The sequence below is a fragment of the Peromyscus californicus genome, unplaced genomic scaffold (genome assembly GCF_007827085.1).
Source record: "Peromyscus californicus insignis strain IS unplaced genomic scaffold, ASM782708v3 Scaffold_22__1_contigs__length_63687245, whole genome shotgun sequence".
NCBI classification, from domain to species: domain Eukaryota; kingdom Metazoa; phylum Chordata; class Mammalia; order Rodentia; family Cricetidae; genus Peromyscus; species Peromyscus californicus.
Genome location: NW_026294525.1, coordinates 3,683,594 through 3,707,356, shown reverse-complemented (window position 1 = coordinate 3,707,356; position 23,763 = coordinate 3,683,594). Strand labels below are relative to the sequence as shown.

At 49.7% G+C, this 23,763-nt stretch overlaps 1 protein-coding gene across 1 annotated transcript; it reads right to left on the bottom strand.

Annotated features, from left to right (window-relative positions):
• Positions 1 to 7,604: 7,604 nt before the first annotated feature.
• On the bottom strand, positions 7,605 to 23,256 carry Gpr31 (G protein-coupled receptor 31). Its single transcript, XM_052750786.1, has one exon. The coding sequence runs from the start codon at positions 19,884 to 19,886 to the stop codon at positions 18,927 to 18,929; it is 960 nt and encodes a 319-aa protein (XP_052606746.1). The 5' UTR covers positions 19,887 to 23,256; the 3' UTR covers positions 7,605 to 18,926.
• Between the last annotated feature and the right edge of the window lie 507 nt (positions 23,257 to 23,763).

The window sequence follows — 23,763 nt, the reverse complement described above, 5'->3', positions numbered from 1 at the left end:
AGGAGCACCAGGGTCCACTGAAGGGATTTCAGGCCCACAATAGAGGCACAAGAACCAGCCGCTGCCCCTCAGGGTGTGCTCACAAGATACCATGAAAGATGTGAAAAGAGCATCTGGTCCCCTAGTCCAGTCTGCACCGTACCTCCTCTTTGTCTCCCAACCTGCCATATAGATGGGTTCTAGTGATGTTGATGTTGACAGGGGCAGTCCTTGCTGAGTCCCACTGAGTCTGGGTCTGCTTCCAGTCCTGTGCCTCTGTGTTTTCTTGGTTGGAGGAATCAGGAATGTGAAGAACTGCAGTTTTTTCGGCCTTTGCCTCACTTGCAAGCCACCAAGTGAGCCTGCCAGTCCTGACGATGCTAACAAAGTCCCAGAACCCCCCAGGAAGAGACCACACAGCTAACAGTGTGAACCCCCTATGCTCAGCAGCCCTGAGGGTCCTAAGCCTTATGGGGTGATTGAGACTAGCCAGGTGGACCTAAGTCATAGCTAGGGATTTCTAGCTCAGGAAACATCAATCCTTCAAGAAGGGCTGTAAGCAAACCCACCCATAATTACCACCAAAGTGAGCCGTATCTGTAAAAACACTGGACGGAGAACTCACCTGCCCTTGCCTAGAGAGAGACAAGTCAATGCCCCACACTGTCCACTCCACAGATGGCCCTGGAGAGTTAGCCAAGAACCGAAATAGCTGTGACAGCAAAGTGCAAGAGGCCCAGAGACTTGTACACACACACACACACACACACACACACACACACACACACACACACACACAGCAAGCGGCTCTGGAAATCCCAAATGCTGAGTGTCCTCTGAGGATCTGTGAGCCTGGGAGAACGCGGGGCGTGTGCTGGGATGTTACTGTATCTTGTGCTATTTTTGTCAAGACAACTGCCCTCCTGAGCTCAGCTGCATCTAAGCAGCATCTGTCTCCAAAGGATCGCAAATGGCCCTCTGCATACTTGGCTCTGGAGATCATTTTTTGCAAAGGTCAGGCAATTGTCTGCCCTAAAAAGGGTCCACAGGGCATCATCAGCTCTGTTGGAAGTAAGTCTCAGAGTGGCCCACCTTACTCTGGGATTCATGAGTCACCTGAATTCAGGAACCAGGGATTCTAGTAGTTCAGGCCATGACCTTCCAGGTAGGATGAATAAATCTCACCTGCAAAGCAGACCAGACAACACTTGGCAGCCACAGCCAGAGACCCGCACTGGGAGAGGCTCTTCCGGGTCACATGATGCAAAAGTCACCTGACCTGAGAGCGCTGTCTGCTCGGTCATAAATGTGGTCCTAACTCTCAAGAAATAGGTGCCTGTTAGCCTGCAGAGGAAGAAACAATAACAGGTAAAATGCAGAGCATGTACTGGGCAGCTGAGGATCCAGAGCACAAACCAGGTCCTGGCCCTGCTCTTTCAACAACCAACTGACTCATCACCTTTATCCTCCTATCTACTCGACCCCTTCATGGCTAGAAACCAGGACCTAAAACAAAAATAAGGGAGCCGAGCACAGTGGCACCCGCCTGTGGTCCCAGCAACTGTGAGCCTGAGGCAGGAGGATCACCTCAAGAGTTGGAGGCCAGCCTGGGCAACACAACAAGGCCTTACCTCAAGATAGAACTGCAAAAATATAGAACTAAAAAAATACATATGACATCTGTCCAGTGTGGATGTCTGTCACTCTGCTCTGGTGGGAAAAGATGTCAGATAAACAGACCAGGCAGAAATCATCTTCCATAAGTTCTTTTCATGCCACATAAGCTTAGACAAGGGTCGCCTCATCACAGCACCAGGTTCAGCTCGGCCATATTGTCAGCTGGGAATGGGTCGCATCTGTCACACCACCTGGTCCTCCTGTGTTCTGCCCCAGAGTGTGGGGTTGCTGGTAGAGTTGGAAACCCTGGCCTTGGCTGACTGGACAAATCCCACAGGCTGCCACACTCCATGTTAGTGTTTAAAACTCAGGACCTAGAAACCAGGTCCAGCAGGATTTGCTTTTCAGTCCTGAATTTCAACTGTAAAGGTAAGTGTGTCCTCAGAAGAAAAGAATGTTTACATTCACTCAGTTGAGATCAAAATTGGACTCCTCACCCAAATCTAAAAATGTTTGAACTGTACTGATGATATAACTCTAGCCCAGTTTGAGGACATTGCCGCTGAAATCTAGAAAACCTCCCAAGAATCCCAAAGCCATAAAGTCCTTGGTACCAGACAGGAACACTCACCGGGTATTCACCAGGTTTGATCTCTGACCTCTCAGGAACCATGCCGGCAGTGCTGGGCTTGGTGATGTGTGCCTGCAGAGGACCTTGCCTTTCAAGTCAGCCTGGGCTACACAGTGAGAGTTTGTCTCAAAAAGAAGAAACGATGATAAGACATTACATTTTGTCCTCAGAACAGCCCCAGCCCCCAAACACAAATCGTCCGTAAACCCATTTTCAAACAGAACTTCCCCTGGTTGCCACATGGAACAGGGACAAAGCTAACTTCACATGGGTGGGTCTCCCCTGGCCATATCGGAGCCTCAACTGCTGCTGTTCACCATAGGTGTGGCTGGAGGTCAGGACAGGCTGCCCAAATCAGGCCGCTTGGCTTCTGAGAAATCAGCATCAGGAAGGCACCTCCTACCCCACCCCATCCCCTAATTCAGGGCATGACTCACTCCATGTGCCCCTCCCTGTTCCAGGAAAATGGGGGACCTTATCCCCAAGGAGATCTCTTTCTTGGAACTCAGCAACCATGCCTTGTGCAAGTTCTATCTGTTTGCAGTTGTTACAATCTGACACTAGAGGGCGGTAAGTCCACGACCGCAACACTTGCCTGCTCTGACCTGCAGGTAATTAGAGCCTTCCCAGCCTGTTCCCTTTGATAGCTCTCTCAGAAGAAGGGCCCTGCACCAAAGACGGCCCCCAGGGGGCACTGCAGGCCGCATTTGCCTCTGGTTCCTTCTATAGCCTGGACAGGCAACCGCTGGTCCTGGGTTCTGAGCTGAACACGGAGTCTGTGCTCTGATGGTCCATACTGGGAGAAGCTGAGAATCATAAATCCACCATAGACCTGCACAGGTGAAGGTGTTGAGATGATCAGAGTGTGGTTGGCTTGGTAGAAACCCAGTTAACACTGGTTATTCTTCATTAGGAGGTTTAGCTGCCTCCTTTAAAATGCCTGCTTCACAGGTACTTTAGGGAGGTTTGGGAGGAGGCTTGTTTCTTGGTTTTGTGGTTGTCTTTCACTATATAGGCTGACCTTGAACTTCTGATTCTTGTGTCTCCACCTAAAGGTAGATGTTATTCTAGAAGTTAATGCTTCTCCTTAATGAGTTTTCAATGATAACCTAAGGCTATTTGGTGATTGATTCTGTCTTTCAGGACTCTTCCAGACTATTCCACTTATTTTTGTATGGTGGGCTTTACATTTGCACCCCATTGAAAAAGAGACCAGAGGGGTTGCATCCAGACAACAGAAAGAGGCTTGAAGACACCTCAGGAATCAACAAGAATCCACCCATCAGATGCAAGGAGGAGGGGTAATATATAGGAAGGTGGTAGAGGGAGGGCTGTTTGAATGGACCACCCAGGGGAATTGTCTCTCTGGGATTCATTTCTGCTGCGGTCATCTGTCCGAGAACCCAAAGCCACGGTAGCTAAGATCTCCCAGGCTCAGGCAGCGCAGTTTGCATCCATGGCAGCAAACTGACATCATCCATGCATTGCTGGTTTGCAGCCAAAGACACTATAAGATATCGGGGTGTGGTGGTTTGAATAAGAGTGGCCTCCATTGGCTCATATATTTGGATGCTTAGTCATGAGGGAGTGGAACTCTTTGACACGCTTAGAAGCATAGACAGGTGTTAGAGGAAGTGTGTCACTGGGGGTGGGCTTTGAGGTTTTGAAAACTCATGCCTGGTCCAGTGTCTCTCTCTACCTGCTGCCTGTGGGTCAGGATGTAGCTCTCAACTACTTCTCCTGCGCCATACCTGCCACCATACTCCCTGCCATGATGATAATGAGCTAAGCCTCTGAAACTGTAAGCCAGCACCCAACTAAATGTTTCCTTTACAATAGCTGCCTTGGTCGTGGTGTCTCTCCACAGCAGTAGAACAGTGACTAAGACATGGGGTCATGGGTGTAGAGATATAGCAATGTCAACAAGGAACTTGTCACGTAGGCATGAGGACCCGAGTTTGGATCCCCAGCACTCCTGTAAAAATAATAATCCAGGCATGGTGGGGTATGCCTATAGTCACAGGATGAGGGAAGGGAGGCAGGAAGATTCTGGAACTCATTGTCTAGCTAGTCTTACCTCTTCAGTGAGCACAGGCTTAGTGAGAGACCCTTTATCAAAAACTAATGGAGGAGTGATCAAGGAAGACACCTGACTTAAAACTCTGACTACACACACACACACACACACACACACACACACACACACACACACACACACACTCGCATGCCCACCCCTACTCCCATATGTACACATGTGAATACTTACACACAACTAAATTTTCACAATAAAGAAGTCTTAAACTAAGAGTAAGAGGGATAGAAGACTCTTGAAATCAAACCCTGCCCTGCACACACATGCACACATGCATACGAGCCCACCTGAACACACACCAGAATCCCTGCAAACAACTGCCAAAGGGAAGTGTGTGAGGCTGAGGCCCAGCTACAGTGGGGACCAGGAAGTCACAGGTGGCAGGTGTGGAACTTACTTGGAGGGAAGCCATGGGCAGTGAGCACAGTCAATCCACGAGGGTGTCCATGTGGGCTGCAGCTGTTCCAGACCACAGGCAGGGCTACCCCAGCTCACTGCGTACGAGTCACACCTCCAAGTGCCCTGGATGATGGACATGGTGCTGCAGGACTCAGTGACTGGCTTTGGTCCTCCTTGCTGACCTCTGGTCCTCGCTCTGGGAGTGTGACATCCGTTGAGCTCTTTAGCTAAGAGTTTGCACTGAGTCTCAGGGGAGCCTATGGACAAGGACTTTCAGGCAAAGCTGGCACTGTTCAGACCGCAGATCCCTTGGAGATGTACAAATCCTGTTTGCATGTGAGATGGATGGGAGCCTGCGGCAGCTGGCAGAGGAGTGATAACTTGGATCCCCAGTATCCTTGGTCTCTTGTTGAAGGCTTGGTTGCTGAAGCAGCCATGTACAGAGCTGGGGCCTTCAAGGGGGTGATCAGGTCATAAGGACTCTGACCGCATAGATGCATTCATTCGTTTATGGATTTGTATCTTGAAGGGTCTCAGGAAAGCGACATGGTTATAAATGCCAACTGCCTCTTGTTTTGCTGGCTTCAGTGAGGGGAGCAGCTTTTTCCAACATGTGTTCCCAGCACAGAGTTCTGTTTGCCACAGTCCTAAGCACAGGAAGCTGCCAAGCATGACACAAAGCCTCAACTGAGTTCAATGGATTTCACCGTGTTCTCCATCCATGTGGTCAGTCTGTCCGTGGTCCAAGCTGTCAGCAGCCCTCTTTGCTTTATGCCCTGGGCTTACATGTGTAATGAAGGAACTGGTGTGAGGCCATGGACCCATGAAGGAACCAGACTGCTCAGATGCCCAAGGTCACACAAGGCCTGGGCAGGGGTGGTGTAGATCTGGGCCTTCTACACTGACTTGGATCTTCAGTCTCTGTGAGATGGGGCTCCCCAAGGCAGTGACATAGGCAGGGTGGGTCTCTGTTCCGATATGCAGAGTGGGTACATGTGGTGCACGTGTCCTGGGAAGGCCTGTCTCAGCAGAACCTCTTCTCTCCCATGGGGCTTCTGACCTTCTCTCTCTTTCCCATCTCAGACGTCAGGATCAGTGCCTACCACTCCTCTGACAGTCCAGCTGACTGAAAGAAGCATGGTTGTGCCAGGCCTTAGATGGATCCCTCTGGATCTAAAGAGAATGTCACAGTGGGAAGAGATTGTAAACACATTGTGTAAGGAACCCAGCTAGCAGCGTGGACCAGTGACCTCTCAGCTTCATCGGGCTACTTACTGGGAATGTCTCTACAGAAATGGCAGCAAATAGATGGCCCTTGGCGTCCCCCTGGATCTTCCTTGGAATTTCTTACTTGGGTGTGCATTTCTTCCCTGCAGACAGTGCAGGGCCCGGTCCCTTAGGAAGCACTTTTTGTGGTGCTGTTGGATGGAACCTTGAAAGGTCCTTGGGGTCACTTATCCTCAGACTTTTAACTGCCAGCACCTGCTGTGACAACCCATCCCTGAAATGGTGACGGCCCTGCGTCTGTGTGAGGAACATGCAAAGGAGAACGTCTTCCATAAGCCTGAGTTTTCTTCCAAGATTCGTGAGAATCACATTGAAGAGGAACCATGTGGTGCCGCTCTCTTTTCTGTAAAACTCAGAAAAACCAGGCAGGGAAGAGCCCCAAGAAGAGAAGTCTGCCAGGACCCCACATGGACAGATGGGCTTCCATCTCCAGTAGCTTCTGGAAGGACTTTCAGGTCTAGACTGGGAAGGGATCCTGTGAAAGGCCAGTGTTTCTGAGGGATCCCTGCTGAGGAGGTTCCCAGGTGACCGGGTCCGTTCTGACTAGCATCTCCTCCTCTGACACCTGCTGACTGGAGTTCCCAGCGGAATCTTGCTGACAGGCATATTGACTGATTGAAGTCTGCACTGACTAGACTGCCAGCGACTTGGATCGCTGTTGGTTAGAATCTGACTGGAATCGCCTCTGAATGGAGTCCCTACTGGTTGGAATCCTTGCCAACCCGTGTCTCTCCAAATGAGAGTCTCCACTCACTGGTGTCTGTATACCTGCGGTCCACACAGACTGGGATCTCGCAGACTAGAACCCTACTGACCGGGAGACAATCCAGTCTACTTATTTTGAGTTCTTGTCCTTCCTTCTCTCCAAGAATGGCGTGGGTGGACAGGGGAGGTGAACAAACGGAGTTTTATTGCAGAGCAGTAGGTACCAACTCAGAAAAGAGAGCAGAAACTCAAACGTGGAAGTGCAAACTCTGAGACCCTCGGCTGCCGCGGAATGCTGACCGAGAGAGGTCCAAACGAGAGGTCCAAGTGTCACAGCAGGCTTGAGACTGCGAGCATCTCCTGTGAAGAGCAGATCTCAGCAGCAGCGAGGCTCACAGGGCAGGGATGGGCAGGAAAGGGGGTCAGTCTCCAAAGCCGGAGTGAGTCTCGGAGGCTGAGGCAGGGACCAGCATCCTTCCATCTTACAGTGGGAGCTTTGAGTCTTAGATGCTCTCTTTTCAGGTCTGAAGGGCCTCTTCAGTACTTCTCTGAAGCCCGGGGACCTGAGAGACAGAGGCTGTAGCCCACTGAGAGCCAGATCCGGCAAACTGAGATGTGGTGTGTGTGTGTGTGTGTGTGTGTGTGTGTGTGTGTGTGTGTGTGTGTGTGTATACTCTTAGTCGGACCCTGATTGGTTGGGCGTGTGGAATAGGAACCAATCAGAAGAAGGCCTGTCAAACCCGGGGAGAGAAAAAGCTGGTTAGAACTGGGGAGAATTTTTTTTTAATTTTTATTTTTATTTTGCAATACAATTCAGTTCTACATATCAGCCACGGATTCCCTTGTTCTCCCCCCTCCGGCCCCCCTCACCTTCCCCCCAGCCCACCCCCCATTCCCACCTCCTCCAGGGCAAAGCCTCGCCCACGGACTGAGATCAACCTGGTAGACTCAGTCCAGGCAGGAGGGAACTGGGGAGAATTTACTCAGGGTCACTGCTCTGTTCCCTTCCCTCAGTGTTGTGAGGAAGCGGAAAAGGACAGGGGACCCCACTGCCTGACTCAGGCTTTTTCACCCCGAATTCCTGGCTGCTGGGGTCTTTTTTTCTGTTGCTGATGTGAGGTCCCCTCTATCCTGCTCTCTGGAGTTCCCTGTGACAGGTGTTCCTAGTGACTGCACTGCCCCCTACTGGAAGCCTATCCGATTTTCTACCTGCCTCCTGGCTGAACCAGGCCTCTGGGCAGGACGAGGGGCACAAAGCATCTAAGGTTCTTTCATGGTTCCATCCTACAGCTCTCGGTGTCCAGACAAAGACTGTCCTAACACCGTGACTTTGGGATCACAGAAGTCTCCGTCCTCTGCCAGGCCACATACGATGCAAGGATGCAGAGGAAAGGGCCTCGTGGACTTCAACCGTACAGTGTTGATGGACATGACCTAACTATCCCACGGTGTCTCGATCTAGCCTGCCACACACTTTACCCTGGAAATGCTCATGATTATGATCTGTCAATTGACGAGACACAACTGAACACGGGAATGGACCTGGGCCACACACCTGAATTCCCTATGACGTTCACTTTGTCCCCTCATTTCTGGGGAGACACTCTGTTCTGCCACCCATGAGGTTTCTTCTGTGATGGCCGGCAGCAACAAAGCTTTAGTAGACATTTCCCAGTCCTCCTTGGCCGTGACTTCCATTCACTGTATTGTCTGGGACTTCACTATGGTCTGGTTCACGGGGGAGGGGCTTCTCCTCGAATAATGTGGCATTTTCTGTGTTCCCCTGGCTGCTGGTGAATAAATATGGGGAGCACTTATGTCGCACAGGTGAGCTGTGGCAAGAGTACACCACAAGTAGAAGCAGAGAGGATTGTCCTGCTCCGTGACGCTTCTGTCACCCCTTTGTCCGGCCTGTGGGACGATCTCTAGCCTCTGGGTTTTTGTTGAAGATTGAAGGGCAGGTTCACCGGCCCTCCTCCTCAGGGGCAAAGGGAAAGTGTCAGGATCTGTGAGGGAGGTGAAATGTGTCACCGCTGTGTCCCTGGCTTGGAGTGTGTTGAGCAGCCATGTTCCTGGTGTGTTTGGTGCTGTGGTGAGCAGTGTGATGCCACTGTCTTGTCGAATTTCCTGTGCCATAAGGCATCTCTTATATCTTGGACGTTAAAGCCAATGTTTTCCATGGCTGCCATGATTGCAGGGTCCAGGAGGCTTGGGATTGTTTCTTGTGAGTTGATGTACCCTCATGTCTTAGCCATGAGTACCTTTCGATCTCTTTAGCTATTGGCCTCTGGCTGGGGTTGACAGTAAGTGTCTGATTAGGCCCTGTAGTTCTTTAGCTGTTGGCCTCTGGCTGGCGTTGACAGTAAGTGTCTGATTAGGCCCTGTAGTTCTTTAGCTGTTGGCCTCTGGCTGGCGTTGACAGTAAGTGTCTGACTAGGCCCTGTAGTTCTTTGGAAAGCTGATTAGGGACCTCATTCCTCCCTGGCACCACCTGCTTCCAAGGCTCTGAGAAGGTGGGTGCTGCAGTGGGGGTGTCCCTGCTACCATGAAAAACAAGAGGACTCCCAAGATCCATGTCTGTTTTGGGGATATCATATGGCACACCTAGGAAGAATTCAGGGGCACCAAAATGGAATGCCCCTCCAGGCCTATCAAGCTATTTCCCAGGCCTTGGTCCCAAACCAAAGTTCATGATGTTCACTTTTCTGGAGCTGTCTACAATGATATTATCAGGTTTCAGATCTCTGTGGACTATGCCGTGGTCATGGCAATAGCCCACAGCACCTATGATTTGGTGAAATAGTTCTAGGACCGCATTCTCCTGCGAGCATCCAGCCTCAGAGCCATGACGAGACAGCCATTCTCCCTCAGCCACCTCCATGATGAGACAGATATTCTTTTCTGTTTCAATGACTTGAACGAGAGAAACAATGTTTGGGTAGCTGACGGTCATCAGAATGCCCACTTCTGAAATAGTTGGTACCACAGCACCTCCCTCTCCAGCACTTTCACGGCTACTCGAACATCTGTGAGACGGTGCTGGGCTAGCATCACCTTGGCATTGGCGCCCTGACCTGATTTCCTCAGGACAGTGTATTGACTGGTGAATATCTCTTCACCAAAGATGATGGGCACAGGCTTGAGCCCTGCTATCTCTCCGTCAGGCTGATTAGAGGTCGTAGGTGGTATATCTGCGGGAACTATGTCAAAGAAAAAGGAATAAAGGAGAGTACAATGAAATAAGAAATGAAAATTTAAAATTGAAAAAAACTAAAATTGAAAAAAAAATCAAAATGAAAATAAAAAGCAAAATAAAAAACCAAAGCCCTAACTCAAAACTAGGAAACCAAACCGCAGAAACAGAAGTCAAAACCCAAAGCAAAACCTCAGCTCACAGTCCAGTGCGTCAGAAGGGCCACAGCTTGAATGCTGGAGTCCTAACTGAAAGATAGATGAAAAAGAAACAAATCTGAAAGGAAATAAGAAAAGGAAAAAGAGGGATGAAACAAGTAAAAAATATAAAATAAACAAAATCTAAAAACCCAAACTCCAAACACCCCGAGCCAAAACACCAAATCAAAAAATAAAATACAAGATAACCTCAAAACCAAAAACAAAAACAGAGACAAAGATAAATAAACTGAAACCAGAAAACTAAAAACCAAACCAACAAACAAAAATAAAAATCTGAAAACTAAAACTGGCTAAAAGCCAAATGGGTGTGAATTCCATGGATCAAGAACGTTCTTGTGGTAAATAATTGATTGTTTTATTTTGTTTGGGTTTTTTTTTTAGGGGGGAAGGGTTCATGACAGGGCTTCTGTGTAGCCCCAACTGCCCTGGAACTCACCTGGCTAATAATTTTTTTTTAAAGAGAAAAGATTAAAGGAAAGAAAAAGAGACAAACAAATGAAAAACAGAAAGCATTAAAACTAAAACACAGAAAGCCTCCAAATACAACCATTAAATATATTAAATACATCCCTAAAATCTAAGAGCAAGTAAGTAAGAAGTCGGGGGAGGCAGACACCACCAGCAGGCACTACAGGAGGGCACGATCCTAGGACAACCTTCTGAATTCTGCCCGAGAATCCGTGTTAGAAACAAAGCCAAACCAAACATCAGAAGCAGTGATAAAAATCCAGACAGCACCAGTTTCACTCTCCCGCTGGGGAGATCCCTGGGGCCATGGCCAGCCTGGCCTGCCCAGTGAGCTCCAGGCCAACGAGTGGCTCTGCTTCAAAGAGAGTGGGCAGCGCATCTGAAGTGCGGCACCTGGGATTGGGTGCTGGCCTCTAGTGGAACACACATGTGCAGACAACCAACCCCACACTTACACACAGGTACACACCTATACATGCGGTCACATGTAATAGCAAATAAACAAGTACACACTTGCACAAACACACCTATACACACACTTACACATAAGGACGCACAAGCACACACACAAACTAAGCAACCAAACCCAGAGGATCACCCACAACCTCACTAGATACAATAAAGTCTCACAGGGCACCACTCCACAGCTCCTCTCAAGTCACCCAAAGAAATCCAGGTCGGGCCACAGCATAACATCTGCTGACTGGAACTGTCACAAACACTCCTCGTGAGGTCATAGCAGGACCTGCCCTGCATGGCTGGGCAGGACGCAAAGGTTCTGGCTCAGGTGGGCCATGGAGACCGGTGTTAGGCTTTTAGAAATCAGAGCCTGTAGGAAGCTGTGACGTCCTTGGGTTTCTGGTTTGAACGTCTGCTGTGCCTCCTCACGTCTGCACTCACCACGGCACCTTTTTGAATTCTGACTGATGAGCCCAAGATGATGCCACAGCTTAACATACTTAGAAAGGTCTGCTTATAAAATATAATCTAGCAGTTTACTACCACCCACGAGGCTGGTTCTCATAATTTCCCAGAAGGTAATTAGGTTCTTATCAAAAACCTGGGATGCCAGAAGGAAATCAATCCATGTATTCAATGTTAAATGAAATAAGCATATACTCTGTCTTAGTCAGTGTTCTATTGCTATGAAGAGACACCATGACCAAGGCAACTCTTACACACACACACACACATACACACACACACACACACACACACACACACACACACACACAAAGCATTTAATTGGGGCTTGCTTATAGTTTCAGAGTTTAGTCCATTACCATCATGGCAGTCATCATGGCAGGATGCAGGCAGACATGGTGCTGGAGAAGTAGCTGAGAGCCCTATATCTGGACCCGAAGGCAGCAGGAAGAAAAAGTGGCCGTAGGCCTGACTGGGGCTTTTGAAACCTCAAACCTACCCTTGGTGACTAAGCATTTATGTATAGGTGGTGGCTCTCCACTGACATTGTCCCCTTTATCCCCAGGAAACAGTGTGTAAGATGCTACAGTTCTCAATAAGCCTGCTTGACATAAAATAAGCTTATGCAAGATGTCCGGATCCCAAACTTTTCCAACTTACCTTCTAATCTCCTAGTCCTCCCACTTAGGACCCTGGCACTGAAGAAGGACCTGCTGGTCCAGGTCATGCAGGGACAGAGGAAAATCCCACAGCTGTGTGAGATGCAAAATCACTGAACCTCTATAGAGCTATGAGGATCTATGCACTGCCAGTGGTGAGCAGGCAGTGGTGGCCGGCTGGGCAAGAGCACCTCCCTTTCACAGGGTTTGATCTACCATCACTACACTACATGGTCCCTTGGGCTATGGTGTGTACTGTTCACCCTACCCTCCATTATTCTACTGGGGGAGGGAGATCTCAGTCTCAGAATCATGGTGGGTCAAACAGGGTCCAATGTGTCATCTTCTGGGTGCCTTTGTTCTCTTCAGGGTGTTCTTGCTTGGTGGCACCTCTGGCAGTGGAGAGTGGGGTCCAGGACAATGACTCAGTGAGCTCACCCAAAGTCCCTGAGGACAAACCCTGACGAATATCATCGACTTCACACATTAAGGGCTACAGAATCACTTTAAAAAGTCGCGGACAAAGGGTTTGTGGTATTGGGAACCTTATCCAGAACCTGGCACATCCTGGGCCAGCCCTTCTTTACTGAGCCATACCCCAGCCCTCCTAGTGCTCTTGAGGACAGTGTAACACTCTCTCTAGGGAAGACAGAGTGGAAGGCTGGCCTTTGGTTGCAGTCCAGAACACAGACTCCCAAGGACACATTGCTTTGGACCTTTAAGCCTCTTCAGTGGCTCTCAAAGACTCACACAAAGAGGTAGGATCTCAGAATATCCAGGAAGGATGTTTCCTATGGACTAAAATGAACTGAAAAAAAAAAAAAAACCCCACACTGGTAACAGACCAACCCACCAGCACTCTACTAGATCCTCAGGTAGAGATGGCTGGACTCCTCAGGTCCTGACTGAGAGAGGAGACTGTGAGAAATAAAGGAGAGGACAGGTCCTGTGTGACTCCTAGCTGGCTTGCTAGAGTTTGCTATCATACCTTAACACTTGTTGTAAAGGGCCCGTGAGTCCTAGCAGGACCGTGGAGTCCAGAATCACTCCTATCATAGAGCTAAATAGGACTCAAGCCACAGATACCCACAGTCTGTCCTGGGGGGGGGGGACATAAATGTCACCCTGTGGGACGTCAGGGTGAGACCCAGATAGTGGTTGTAAATGGAGCCTCTGGTACTGTGAGAAAGGAGAGCAAATGAGGAAGGAACCTGTTAACCAGCCCCAAGAGTTGCATGAGGTCAGTGCCTGCTCTAGTTTTACTTCTAACGCTGTGGAAAACACTCGGACAAGAAGCTAGTTAGGGAAGAAAGGTTGGATTTGACTGATAAGTCCAGGTTATGATCCAGTTCAGTGGGGAAGCTGAGGCAGTGATTTAAAGCATTACATCCACAGTCAAAAGCAAAGTGTGCTGTGGGATGTCTTTCTGTACGCTGTGAATATGTGTTGCTCTGAGTGGTTGATAAACAAAGCTGCATTGGCCTATGGCAGGGCGGGATGGAGCCAGGCGGGAAAATCCAAGAGAGATAGTGGGAGGAGAAAGGCGAGGAAGGAGACACTGTGAGCTGCTGGCAGGAGAATCAAGAAGTGAAAATACCAGTAAGCCATGGCCATGTGGCCACTTATAGATTAATAGAAATGGGTTAATTTAAGATATAAGAGCTAGCTAGCAAGAAACTTGAGCCATAGGCCATGCAGTTTGTAATTGATATAAGCCTCTGTGTGTTTACTTGGGCCTGAGTGGCTGCAGGACTGAGTGGGACACAAGAAAACTTCCAGCTACAAAAGTGAGAATAAATACATGGATCTCACTTCCTTGCTAGCTCTCAGCTAGCTTTCTTTATTTTTATACCATTCAGACCCTCCTGCCCAGGGAATGGTGCTGCCCACAGTGGGCTGGGTCTTCCTACATCAATTAATAATCAAGATAATCCCCACAGGCATGTCCATAGGCCAATCTGATCCAGATAATTTTTCATTAAGGGTTTCTTCCCAGGTGATTCCAACTTGTATCAAGTTGAAAGTTAAAACTAACCAGGGCAATGTGTAACTGGACATTTCTCATCCTGACTGCTTGCTCCCAAATACCTGGCAGCTGCTTCCCAAATAATTGACTCAGAGACTTAATACTACTTATAAATGCTTGGCCAGTAGCTCAGGCTTGTTTCTAGCTAACTCTTACGCTTAAATTAACCCATATTCTATTTATGCTTTGCCACATGGCTCATGGCTTGTTACCTCACTTTCTATATGTCCTGCTTGCCTGGCAGCTGGCTTATGTCTTTCCTGACTCTGCCCTTCTCATCATTCCCCTAGTTTGGTTGTCCTGCCTACAATTCCTGCCTGGCTACTGGCCAATCAGCATTTTATTAAAACAATTTGAGTGACAAATCTTTACAGTGTACAAGAGGATTATTCCACAGCAACAACACCCTTACACTCAAGGCTCATGGATGCTCCTAGGCTCCTCCAGCCACAAGAAAATACCGCTTCAAGTTGCCATCTCTAGAGCAGAGAGCAACCTTCAGCAACCCTGATCTGCCAGTGTCTCAATCTGGGTGTTCTCCAGAACTGTGAGCCATCAGGCTCTGCCTCCTCAGGCATGGACGCTTTGCTCTGTCAGCCCAGATTGACTAAGACAACAGAAAGGGAACCCAAGTAAATGAAAAATTCACTGTTACCCACAAGTGTCGACAGCTGGCTCTGAGAGTTTCTGCTAAGACTTCATAGGAAGCATTTTCAGACTCCCAGGAAGAAAGCCCACCTCCTGTCTTCTACAGCTGCTCCGTAATGGCTGGTGAGGAGCTGGAATCCCTGTACAGCTTTGCTGAGAATGTATAAGTGAAACAGCTCCTGGGGCAACAGAACATTCAAAAAGGAATCACCATGGGACACGGAAATCCCACTCCTACCTGTAAGCAGGGTCTACAAGGGCATCTACACACCTATTTTCATACAAAAAGGCTCACAACAGCCAAAAGGGAGGAGGGGCCCAAGAGTCAATCAGTGGGTGCAGGAACAGACACACAAAATATTATTTATTTTTGAAAAGGAGACTGATATATGCCACCTCACAGGTGAGCTCTGTGGATACCACACCAAGTAAAGTGTTCCCTTCATGACAGACTGTAGTTCTCCATTTGTGGGAAGCACCTAGAGAGCTGGGTGAGGACACAGAGAGGAGAATGTGGCTCAGGGACCAGTAAGGAAGGGTGGCCGTGGGTCACCAGGGTCCAGCTGAGCTGGAGTGTCCTTACTTGGCTGAGGCACCAGGGTTTACAGAGCACGAGTTTCTGTTTACAGGAGGAAAAGGCTCAGGGGAAGAAAGGCGATGCCATGCTCTGCATTGACACAGTCATGGTGAAAATGACATGCAATGACAGGAACTTTAACAGATGAAGCCTCTGAGGGCCACATAATGTATCCACGGTCCTCATCCAAGCTCAAAGGCTCTACCATCCCTGCATTTTGGTCCCTCAGTCTGCTCTGCACTGCTCATCATCATTTGGCTTTGAAATGAATGACTCAGGACTTTTCAGCCTCCTGCCTAGGGGATAATGCTGCCCACAGTGGGCTGGGTCTTCCACACCAATTATCAAGACAATCCCCACAGACACACCCATAGGTCAGTGTTAATGAGATTACCGGCACAAGTGAGCACGTGCATTCTGAGGGAAGCTTTCTGCTAACAGCATTATATCGTTTTCATTCCTATCAACATTTTCCTAAAGGTGTTCAGAGATCATTTTCAGTTTGCCTCTGGAGTCAGACTTTCAAGATACATTTGAAAACAAACAAAACCCAATCTGCTAAACAATTGAGCTTCTTTGTTACAGGGCTGATCTGTTCACCGCTGCTTCTTTTTTCCTGTCCATGAAGTGGCCTCTGTGTGCTCTGAGCAAAGCATTAGGGGTGAAGAATGAGTGAGATGCTCTGGCTGCAAGAGAAACACATGGGGTAAGAGCAGAGTCGATGTGGGGGGCGGGGTGAGACCCTGCCGCGCCCGTTAGTAGATGGAGATGTTGTCCAGGTGACTTTCCACGAAAGTAATGTCCCTGACTGAGGCCAGAGGCCAGCAGGAACTGGGAATATTCTAAGAAGATGTCAAAATGTGCAGGTCTGGCTGGAGTCCAGGGACTCAGAGACACGGCAAGATCAACAGAAGCCATAAACAGCTCTGGTGCTGACATTGTGCTCTTCCCAGAAATTCAAGAATCCAGCAGAGTGGAGAGCTGCCAGCTCAAGGAGCGACTGTGGTCCTGCCCCTGAGACCAAAAGCAGACACCGCCACTGTCACCAGTCACAGCTAAGGCCCCGAGACCTGTTGTTTATGACTGCCCCTGCTTTCCTCTTGGGTCATTCCTCACTCAGAAAGTTTGTGGGGAGGCTAGTCTGAAAGGTGCTAGCCTTCCACAACAAATGCATCTGTGACCCAGCAGGATGTCCTCAGAGACAGCTGTCCCAACCCTGGACAGGACCATTATAGAGTATGATTACCCAGACAAAGGAAATGGAGAGCCTTTGGTTTGAATGAACTTTACAAGGCTCCCATTACTGAGCACCGATGCTGGATGAGGACACGCAGTTGAAAAACAACGTCCCCAAGGCCCACAGACTGGGTGGGGAAGTCATCCAGGAAAACAGAAGTAAGTGAAGATCAAATTCATGTCTGTGGAATGATTGCGACATGACTAGCTCTGTATAACGGATTTTGAGTGTTGTTTAATCCCTACAAAGGTTCCTTGTAGATGCTATTTTCCTTATTTTGAAGATGGGGACAGACAAAAGCAGTTAGGTATCGTATCCCAGGTCACAGAGCTAAGAGATGGAGCAAGACACTGTCTCCACAAGATCTCCCTTAGCTGTCAAACCAGCCATGCTCAGCCTGGGCTACACGTGAATAGATTTAAGGTAGGGGGCTTGCCAATGTTGGGCCCTGCCCCATCTGGTCCAGCTGAGCTGGAGTGTCCTTACTTGGCTGAGGCACCAGGGTTTCCTCCTATGTGGCTGCCGTAGGGGCATAAAATAGGGCCCTGAGGGCAGGGATGCTGTATTGAGGATGTCCCAAAGACAGCCTAGCTCACTGACGGGCAAACCGGGCAGAGGCAGAGGTTGGCAGATGCAGCACCACTGGATCGAGAGCAGAGCCCAAGACAGGAAGTTGGAAGTCTTGGGCTTCCAGGACTGGGAGGGCTAAGGTCCCGGACCTCCCCACAGCTGACAGACCTCCCCACAGCTGACCAGCAAAGCTTTCACAAGGAGTGGGGATGGTCTGTTCTACAGCCCCTGCCACTGTGGATAACAGTAGTGACTGTTCAGAGGATGCCATCACATTCGGTGTGCCTGTCATAAGCACAGGCACAGACTCAAAAGTCCAAGAGCAGGAGAGAGCTGGGACTCCTCTTATGACAGCAATAACGACATTTCAAAGAAAATGCTTGTGTTAAGTGGAGGGCTTTCAAACTCCCTTTCAACTGCTGGTGCATGAGGGTGGGGAGGAGAGAGCGGAGGTGCTTTTCCTCCGCTGAGAGGGAAGAAAGTGGGCACAGCACCAAATACACCCACCCAGCAGACTTCAGTCTCATCCTGGTCAGGCCACGGTTCTGTCTCAGGCCTGTGACAGTCTGCTTTCTTAGGAGGAAACAAATCCTGGAAAACAGAAGTACTGCTGCACAGTCCTCATTCCCCGGGAACACTGAATCTGGTAGGCCACTCTGGTCTATGGGGCTTTTCTATCCTTCCACATAATGTCTCAGGTGGGTCCTGACAAGGAATCTACCAAGCAGGCAAGGAAACATATGAGTGGACATGGTGTTGCCAGTGCCACCAGCTCTGGCATCAAGGAGGGTACACCGTGGGATGCCTGTGTGAAGAGCCATGGCCATTGTAAGAACATCCCAGGTAGGCGGCAGGTGCCCCCATAAGTATTGTGGGTATTCCTTTTTCTTAGTTGCCTTTCTAGATATGAGCATGGAAACAGAGATGAATCCTCCTGCTCACCAGCTGTCCCTGGCCTGTGTGTTCTAGGACTGAGGTGACACCAGTCCCATGCCGTGGTCTGCCAGCCCTTAGGTTTCCCAGGGGACTTGCTTCAAGCACCATTTCGAAAGCAAGTGCCTCTCCCCAGGACTAAGATAAATGCAGACATTTCAAGTTAAGCTATCACTTCAAGGTCAATGTTAAGGCAATTACCAGGTGTCTCCTACAGTGAGGGAGCTAGGTTGCTAACTGTCTCTGACACGCGGTACAACCTATAAAAACAAAGGGGAATTTTATAAAAGCAGAACGTGACCTGCAACCTCTTCAGAACCGCAGCGGTGGCTGGCTTCCAGTGTTCTGAGCTCCACGCTGGGTGAGAAGAAAGCAGTTTTTCACACTAGAGAGTGGAAGCGTGGAAAGGGAGCATGACCCAAGAGACCAGACGGTGCTGGGGGCAACACAGGCAGTCTCCTCCGCTCACCGAGCCCATTGGAATCTTCCTGTGTGGATGTGCAGAAGAGCTCAACCTCTCAGCTTGGCAACTCCATCAGGACGGTCACTGTGCAAAGGAGGCAGGGTCTGTCTGGGTGATCTGCCACTCCGCAGTGTGACAGACGCAGGGGGAGATTCGGGTGAACCAAACGTGTCACGGCGTTGACTATGTCTGGATCCTTGTAGTGCACTTTCTCTCTTCTGACCCCGAGGTTATCGGGTTATTGTTCAGATTCAAGGTGGTTCCAGAAGAAAGGGGAGCTGAGGATTTCAGGAGTCATCAGGAATAGGAGTCCCTGAGGTTGGAGCTAGCTGGCTCTGCTGCCTTCCTCCAGCCTCGAAGGCTTCTGAGCACCTTCCGGTACGAGTGGGTGAAGGCCTGGTTGGAGAAGCAGTAAACGGCTGGGCTCAATGCACTGTGCAGGCAGGTGAGGCTGCCGGCGACATCGGAGGCCTGCACTATGGCTAGCTGGACGCGGCAGCTCTCAAATTCCCGAAAGACATGCATCAGGACTCGGGCCAGGACACTAGGCAGGAAGCACAGTCCAAACAGCACCAGCACCACGGCAACCAGTGCCCTGGCCCTCCGGAGTCTGGGCTGTTTGTCAGACTCCCGGAGTCTCTCCTGGAGGGTCCTGATGAGTCCAGTGTTGCAGAAGAAGATGAGGCCGAAGGGAAGCAGGAGCTGTAGGAAGAAGAGCACCTCCTGCCAGATGGCGCTGGCCTCAGTTTCTCCTATGGGGTAGAAGCTGGGGCACTTGGTGGAATTCTGGGTAGCCTTGTGGATGAGCATGTTTTGGGGAGTGAGAGCAACCAGGAGAAGCCATACTAGACTGGAGATGCCCCAGGCCGCCCTTGGAGATAGCAAGTTGACTCGGAGCCGAGGATGGACCACACGCAGATATCGGTCTAGAGCCACTGTGGTCAGGAAGGTCACCCCCACACCACGGCTGAAGGCCAGCAGGAAGAGCAGGATTTGGCAGGGCACATGGCCGAGTCCCCAGGTCTTGCCCTTCAGATAGAAGACAGCGAGGAATGGCAGACAGGTGATCAACAGCATGTCAGCCACCACCAGGTTGAACAGGTAGACCGCGTAAGGCTTCCACACTTTGAGACGGTAAAAGAAGGTCCAGAGGGCGACAGCATTACCTGTAAGGCCCAGAGCACACTCCAGTGTCAGCATGGTGCCCACAGCAGTCTCCACCACAGTGCCGGCAGCTGAGCAGTTGAGGCGCGCCATGGGCCGAGGCCACACTGAGCTGAAGCTGCTCAGGAAAAGAAATTCAAGGAGGCCTCGCTATGCTCTTTCCTCTGAGAGAAAAAGAAAATACCCTTTCTTGCCACAAAGCAAACAAGTTCTGCATTCGGCGAGAAAATAATACTGAAACAGTGCCAGGGTCTGGCCCAAGGAGACGCAAAATTTGTTTGGGGAAAGAGGATGGACAGAGACAGGGAAAACCCCCAAGTTTTGCCCTGTTTTGTTTGTTCCTGAGAAAGGGGAAATTGTGTTTCATTTCAAGTCAGTGGCTCCAAAGCCAGGGCTGCAGTGTTCTGGGAACGTTCAGTGAGCAGAGCGAGTGTCCTAGTTCCTGAAGGAGCAACTAGCGACGATTCATAACACGAAAACCTCTGCACCTTTGGGCATTTGAAACAGTGATTGAAACAGGCAGATTGTTCTGTAGGGTGACTGTTTTAAAAGGGAGATCTATGGCTCCCTGTCTTAAATAATGACCCCCCTGAGTATGGCTAGATTTTATAGATGAGGTCAGATCTGGTTGCCACAATCACTTGAAAGTGTCTTTCAGATTTCCTGGCTATTTAAAGTTGAAGCTTTTCGTTTATTCTTCCAATCAGTCTAAAGTAAGTGTGTGTGTGTGTGTGTGTGTGTGTGTGTGTGTGTTGCGGGGAGTGACAAGTTTTTTGCTAAGACTCTTCCTTGACACTACAGTACCTGGATAGGACCTAGCACACTTGTGGTTGGGCTCCTGCAAGCAAGGTAAAGTCCTCCTATCCATTCGTTCTTCATTTTGTCCCTGAGCACAACACTTCGTGAAGCCACATTCCTTTGTCTGGAGCCGCGTGCTGGGAGTGACCAGAGCTCATGAGCTGTGTGGATACACCGTGGTCAAGAGTGTTGGAGACAGGAGGATAGAGGGTGACAGAGAATGCCAGTCTGAACAGCTGGACCACCTTCTTGATGGGGAAACTGCACATTTGAGGGATGCAAGACAATATGGAGAGAGGGAGGTCTGTTGAGAGATGAAAGTAGAAGACATGGGGGCTTCTCTTGGATTATGAGATTCCTCTATTTATTCTCTGGGGAGGATGAAGAGCAGCATTTTTAAACAAGATACACCCATGTGAAAACTATCTAGAGGCCTGGTTTCAGAGGTCCTCATTACCACCATCCAGGAAGGACAATGACCGTCCTTCCTCCCTCCTTTACTCTTAGGCACCTATGGGCAACCCAGGAAATTAGTACCCTCTCAAATTGCCAAATGAACTCTGAGAGTCCCTGTTGTCACGTATGGTGACCCGTTCATAAGTCCTAGGACTTATGGACATTGTGGGAGCCACTGTATTTCTTACCACGTTGGCATCTCCAAACATGATCTCTGTGATGTAAGAGAAGGGGCATCTTGAAGTCTCATGGAACTTAGATCCTTTGTCTCCCTAGGGCTGCTGCTGAGTGGAACTGACCAGGGGTCACCTACAGACCTGAGTCTGTGCTTCGGTTCTATCTTTCACAACTTGTCACAAAGAGAAGTATTATTCTGGATGCTGAAACTCACCATCTAGCTTTAGTATTTATAGTTACCTTTTTATTATGACACCAATATGCTCAGTTATAGGAAATATGGAATGAAGTAAAGTAACAGAAATTTCGTGTGTGTGATCTATCTCGGAGTGCTGCTTCCTCAGTCTGGCCGTTTCTTCCCATGGTTTCGTTACAAGAAACACATGGGTGTTGCTGTACACGGGTTGCTCTACAGCTTTGTTTTTCCATTTGACCCGGAACCCCACAGGTTTCTCATCATTGCCGTTTTGTTAGATACTGAGAGTATTGAAAAGCAGCATTCCCAGCAGGCTGCAGCGGGTGTCCGGCAGGCTCGCTCTGTCTGTGATGAGGCAGCAGGAAGAACTGCAGAAACTGCACATGTATCAAAGACTCTGGGGGCTTTGCACATGTGTGCACAGAGTTAATGTTTGTTTTTATAGGCCTTGTCTTTAAATCAGTGTAAAGTTGACAACGATAATCTTATATATATATTTTTTCTTGGCAGACTTACTAATCCAGGGAATTGAAGGAAGCAAGAATTTGTCAAGGAACACATTAATGTGGATTCTTAGATCCCAGAACGTCACATCCACCCATACAAGCACCAGGCGCTGGCCTTTCATCCAGTCTTACACTAGTGAGTCCTAGTCCAGGGAGTAGTCAGGTTCCATATAAGGCACGCCTGCCACTTTGTCAGCAGCCTCGAGAGTTGAGACATGGTAGGGTTGTCTTTACCTCTAGTTAATTTACCCTGTAGGAAGCCAATCTCTCTCATACTCTGCCCACATGCTGTCCACCTCAAGGCCCTTATGTCAAGGGGTTCAGGGATCACCCCCATTTTCCTGCTTCTCAAGCTTGTGACCATGCATGCCCCGTGGGTACCCTGAGCTGCACTTCTGGGTAGTCAGTCCCATGTGGCTGAGGAGCCTGTTACCATTGTGGATGGGAAGAAACCAGGGGCTGGAGAAAGAGGGCAGTTTCCAAAGGGAACTACATTTTATCAGCACAATATTCATCTCAATTTAATCCCTTTTAATCATGCAAAGACTGAAGCCAATCTCATTTAAGTCATGTGTTTGGAGCCAGGGAGAGAGACACTCTGAACGATGCTCAGGAGGGAGACAAGCCCACATTTCTCAATGTCTTCTGCATGTGGCATCTGTTCAACAGCTGTAGAACCAGTGTGTCTGAGAGGGTAATCACCATCATCCTTGGTATCTCCCGTTCTCAGTACCCATCATTAGTAAGGCGTTCTTCTGTTCCATCTAGCTGGAATGTGACAGTCATCAGCCCCATGGCTCCTTCACTGTCAGACACACCCACCTCAGCACAAGGAGGAGAACCCTCCTGTCTCTAGCTCTTCCTCCAGGCACACTGAAGTGCTGTCTGGTACCAAGGGGGCATAACTCAGAGTACTCACAAAAACCCTCAGTCTCCATCCAGAACTGTAAGGACTGGAAAGGCAGACTCAGAAAGTTCCTGCGACTGGACGCAGTGCTGCTCTAGAGGAAGAGCCAGGAGGATCCCGAATTCAAGGCCAGCCTTTGCAACATAGTGAGTTTGAGGCCAGCCTGAGCTATGTGAATCCAGTTCAACAAAGCAAAGCAGAAAACAAAAGGAAAGGGGAGGGGGAGAGGAGGAGGGGGAAACTGAGGAAGAAGTAGAAGAAAAGGAGAAAGAAAAACAAGTTGCCACAATACAGGAGCTCCAGACAGCACACATTGTCCTCCTGATCTGCACGTCAGAGTGTGGCGTGAGTGACACCCGCTGAGCCCAGGGGTCAGCAGGGCCTTGTGCACACAGTGACACCCACTGAGTTCAGGGGTCAGCAGGGCCTTGTGCACACAGTGACACCCACTGAGTTCAGGGGTCAGCAGGGCCTTGTGCACACAGTGACACCCACTGAGCCCAGGGGTCAGCAGGGCCTTGTGCACACAGTGACACCCACTGAGTCCAGGGGTCAGCAGGGCCTTGTGCACACAGTGACACCCGCTGAGCCCAGGGGTCAGCAGGGCCTTGTGCACACAGTGACACCCGCTGAGCCCAGGGGTCAGCAGGGCCTTGTGCACACAGTGACACCCGCTGAGCCCAGGGGTCAGCAGGGCCTTGTGCACACAGTGACACCCGCTGAGTCCAGGGGTCAGCAGGGCCTTGTGCACACAGTGACACCCGCTGAGCCCAGGGGTCAGCAGGGCTTTGTGCACACAGTGACACCCGCTGAGCCCAGGGGTCAGCAGGGCCTTGTGCACACAGTGACACCCGCTGAGCCCAGGGGTCAGCAGGGCCTTGTGCACACAGTGACACCCGCTGAGCCCAGGGGTCAGCAGGGCCTTGTGCA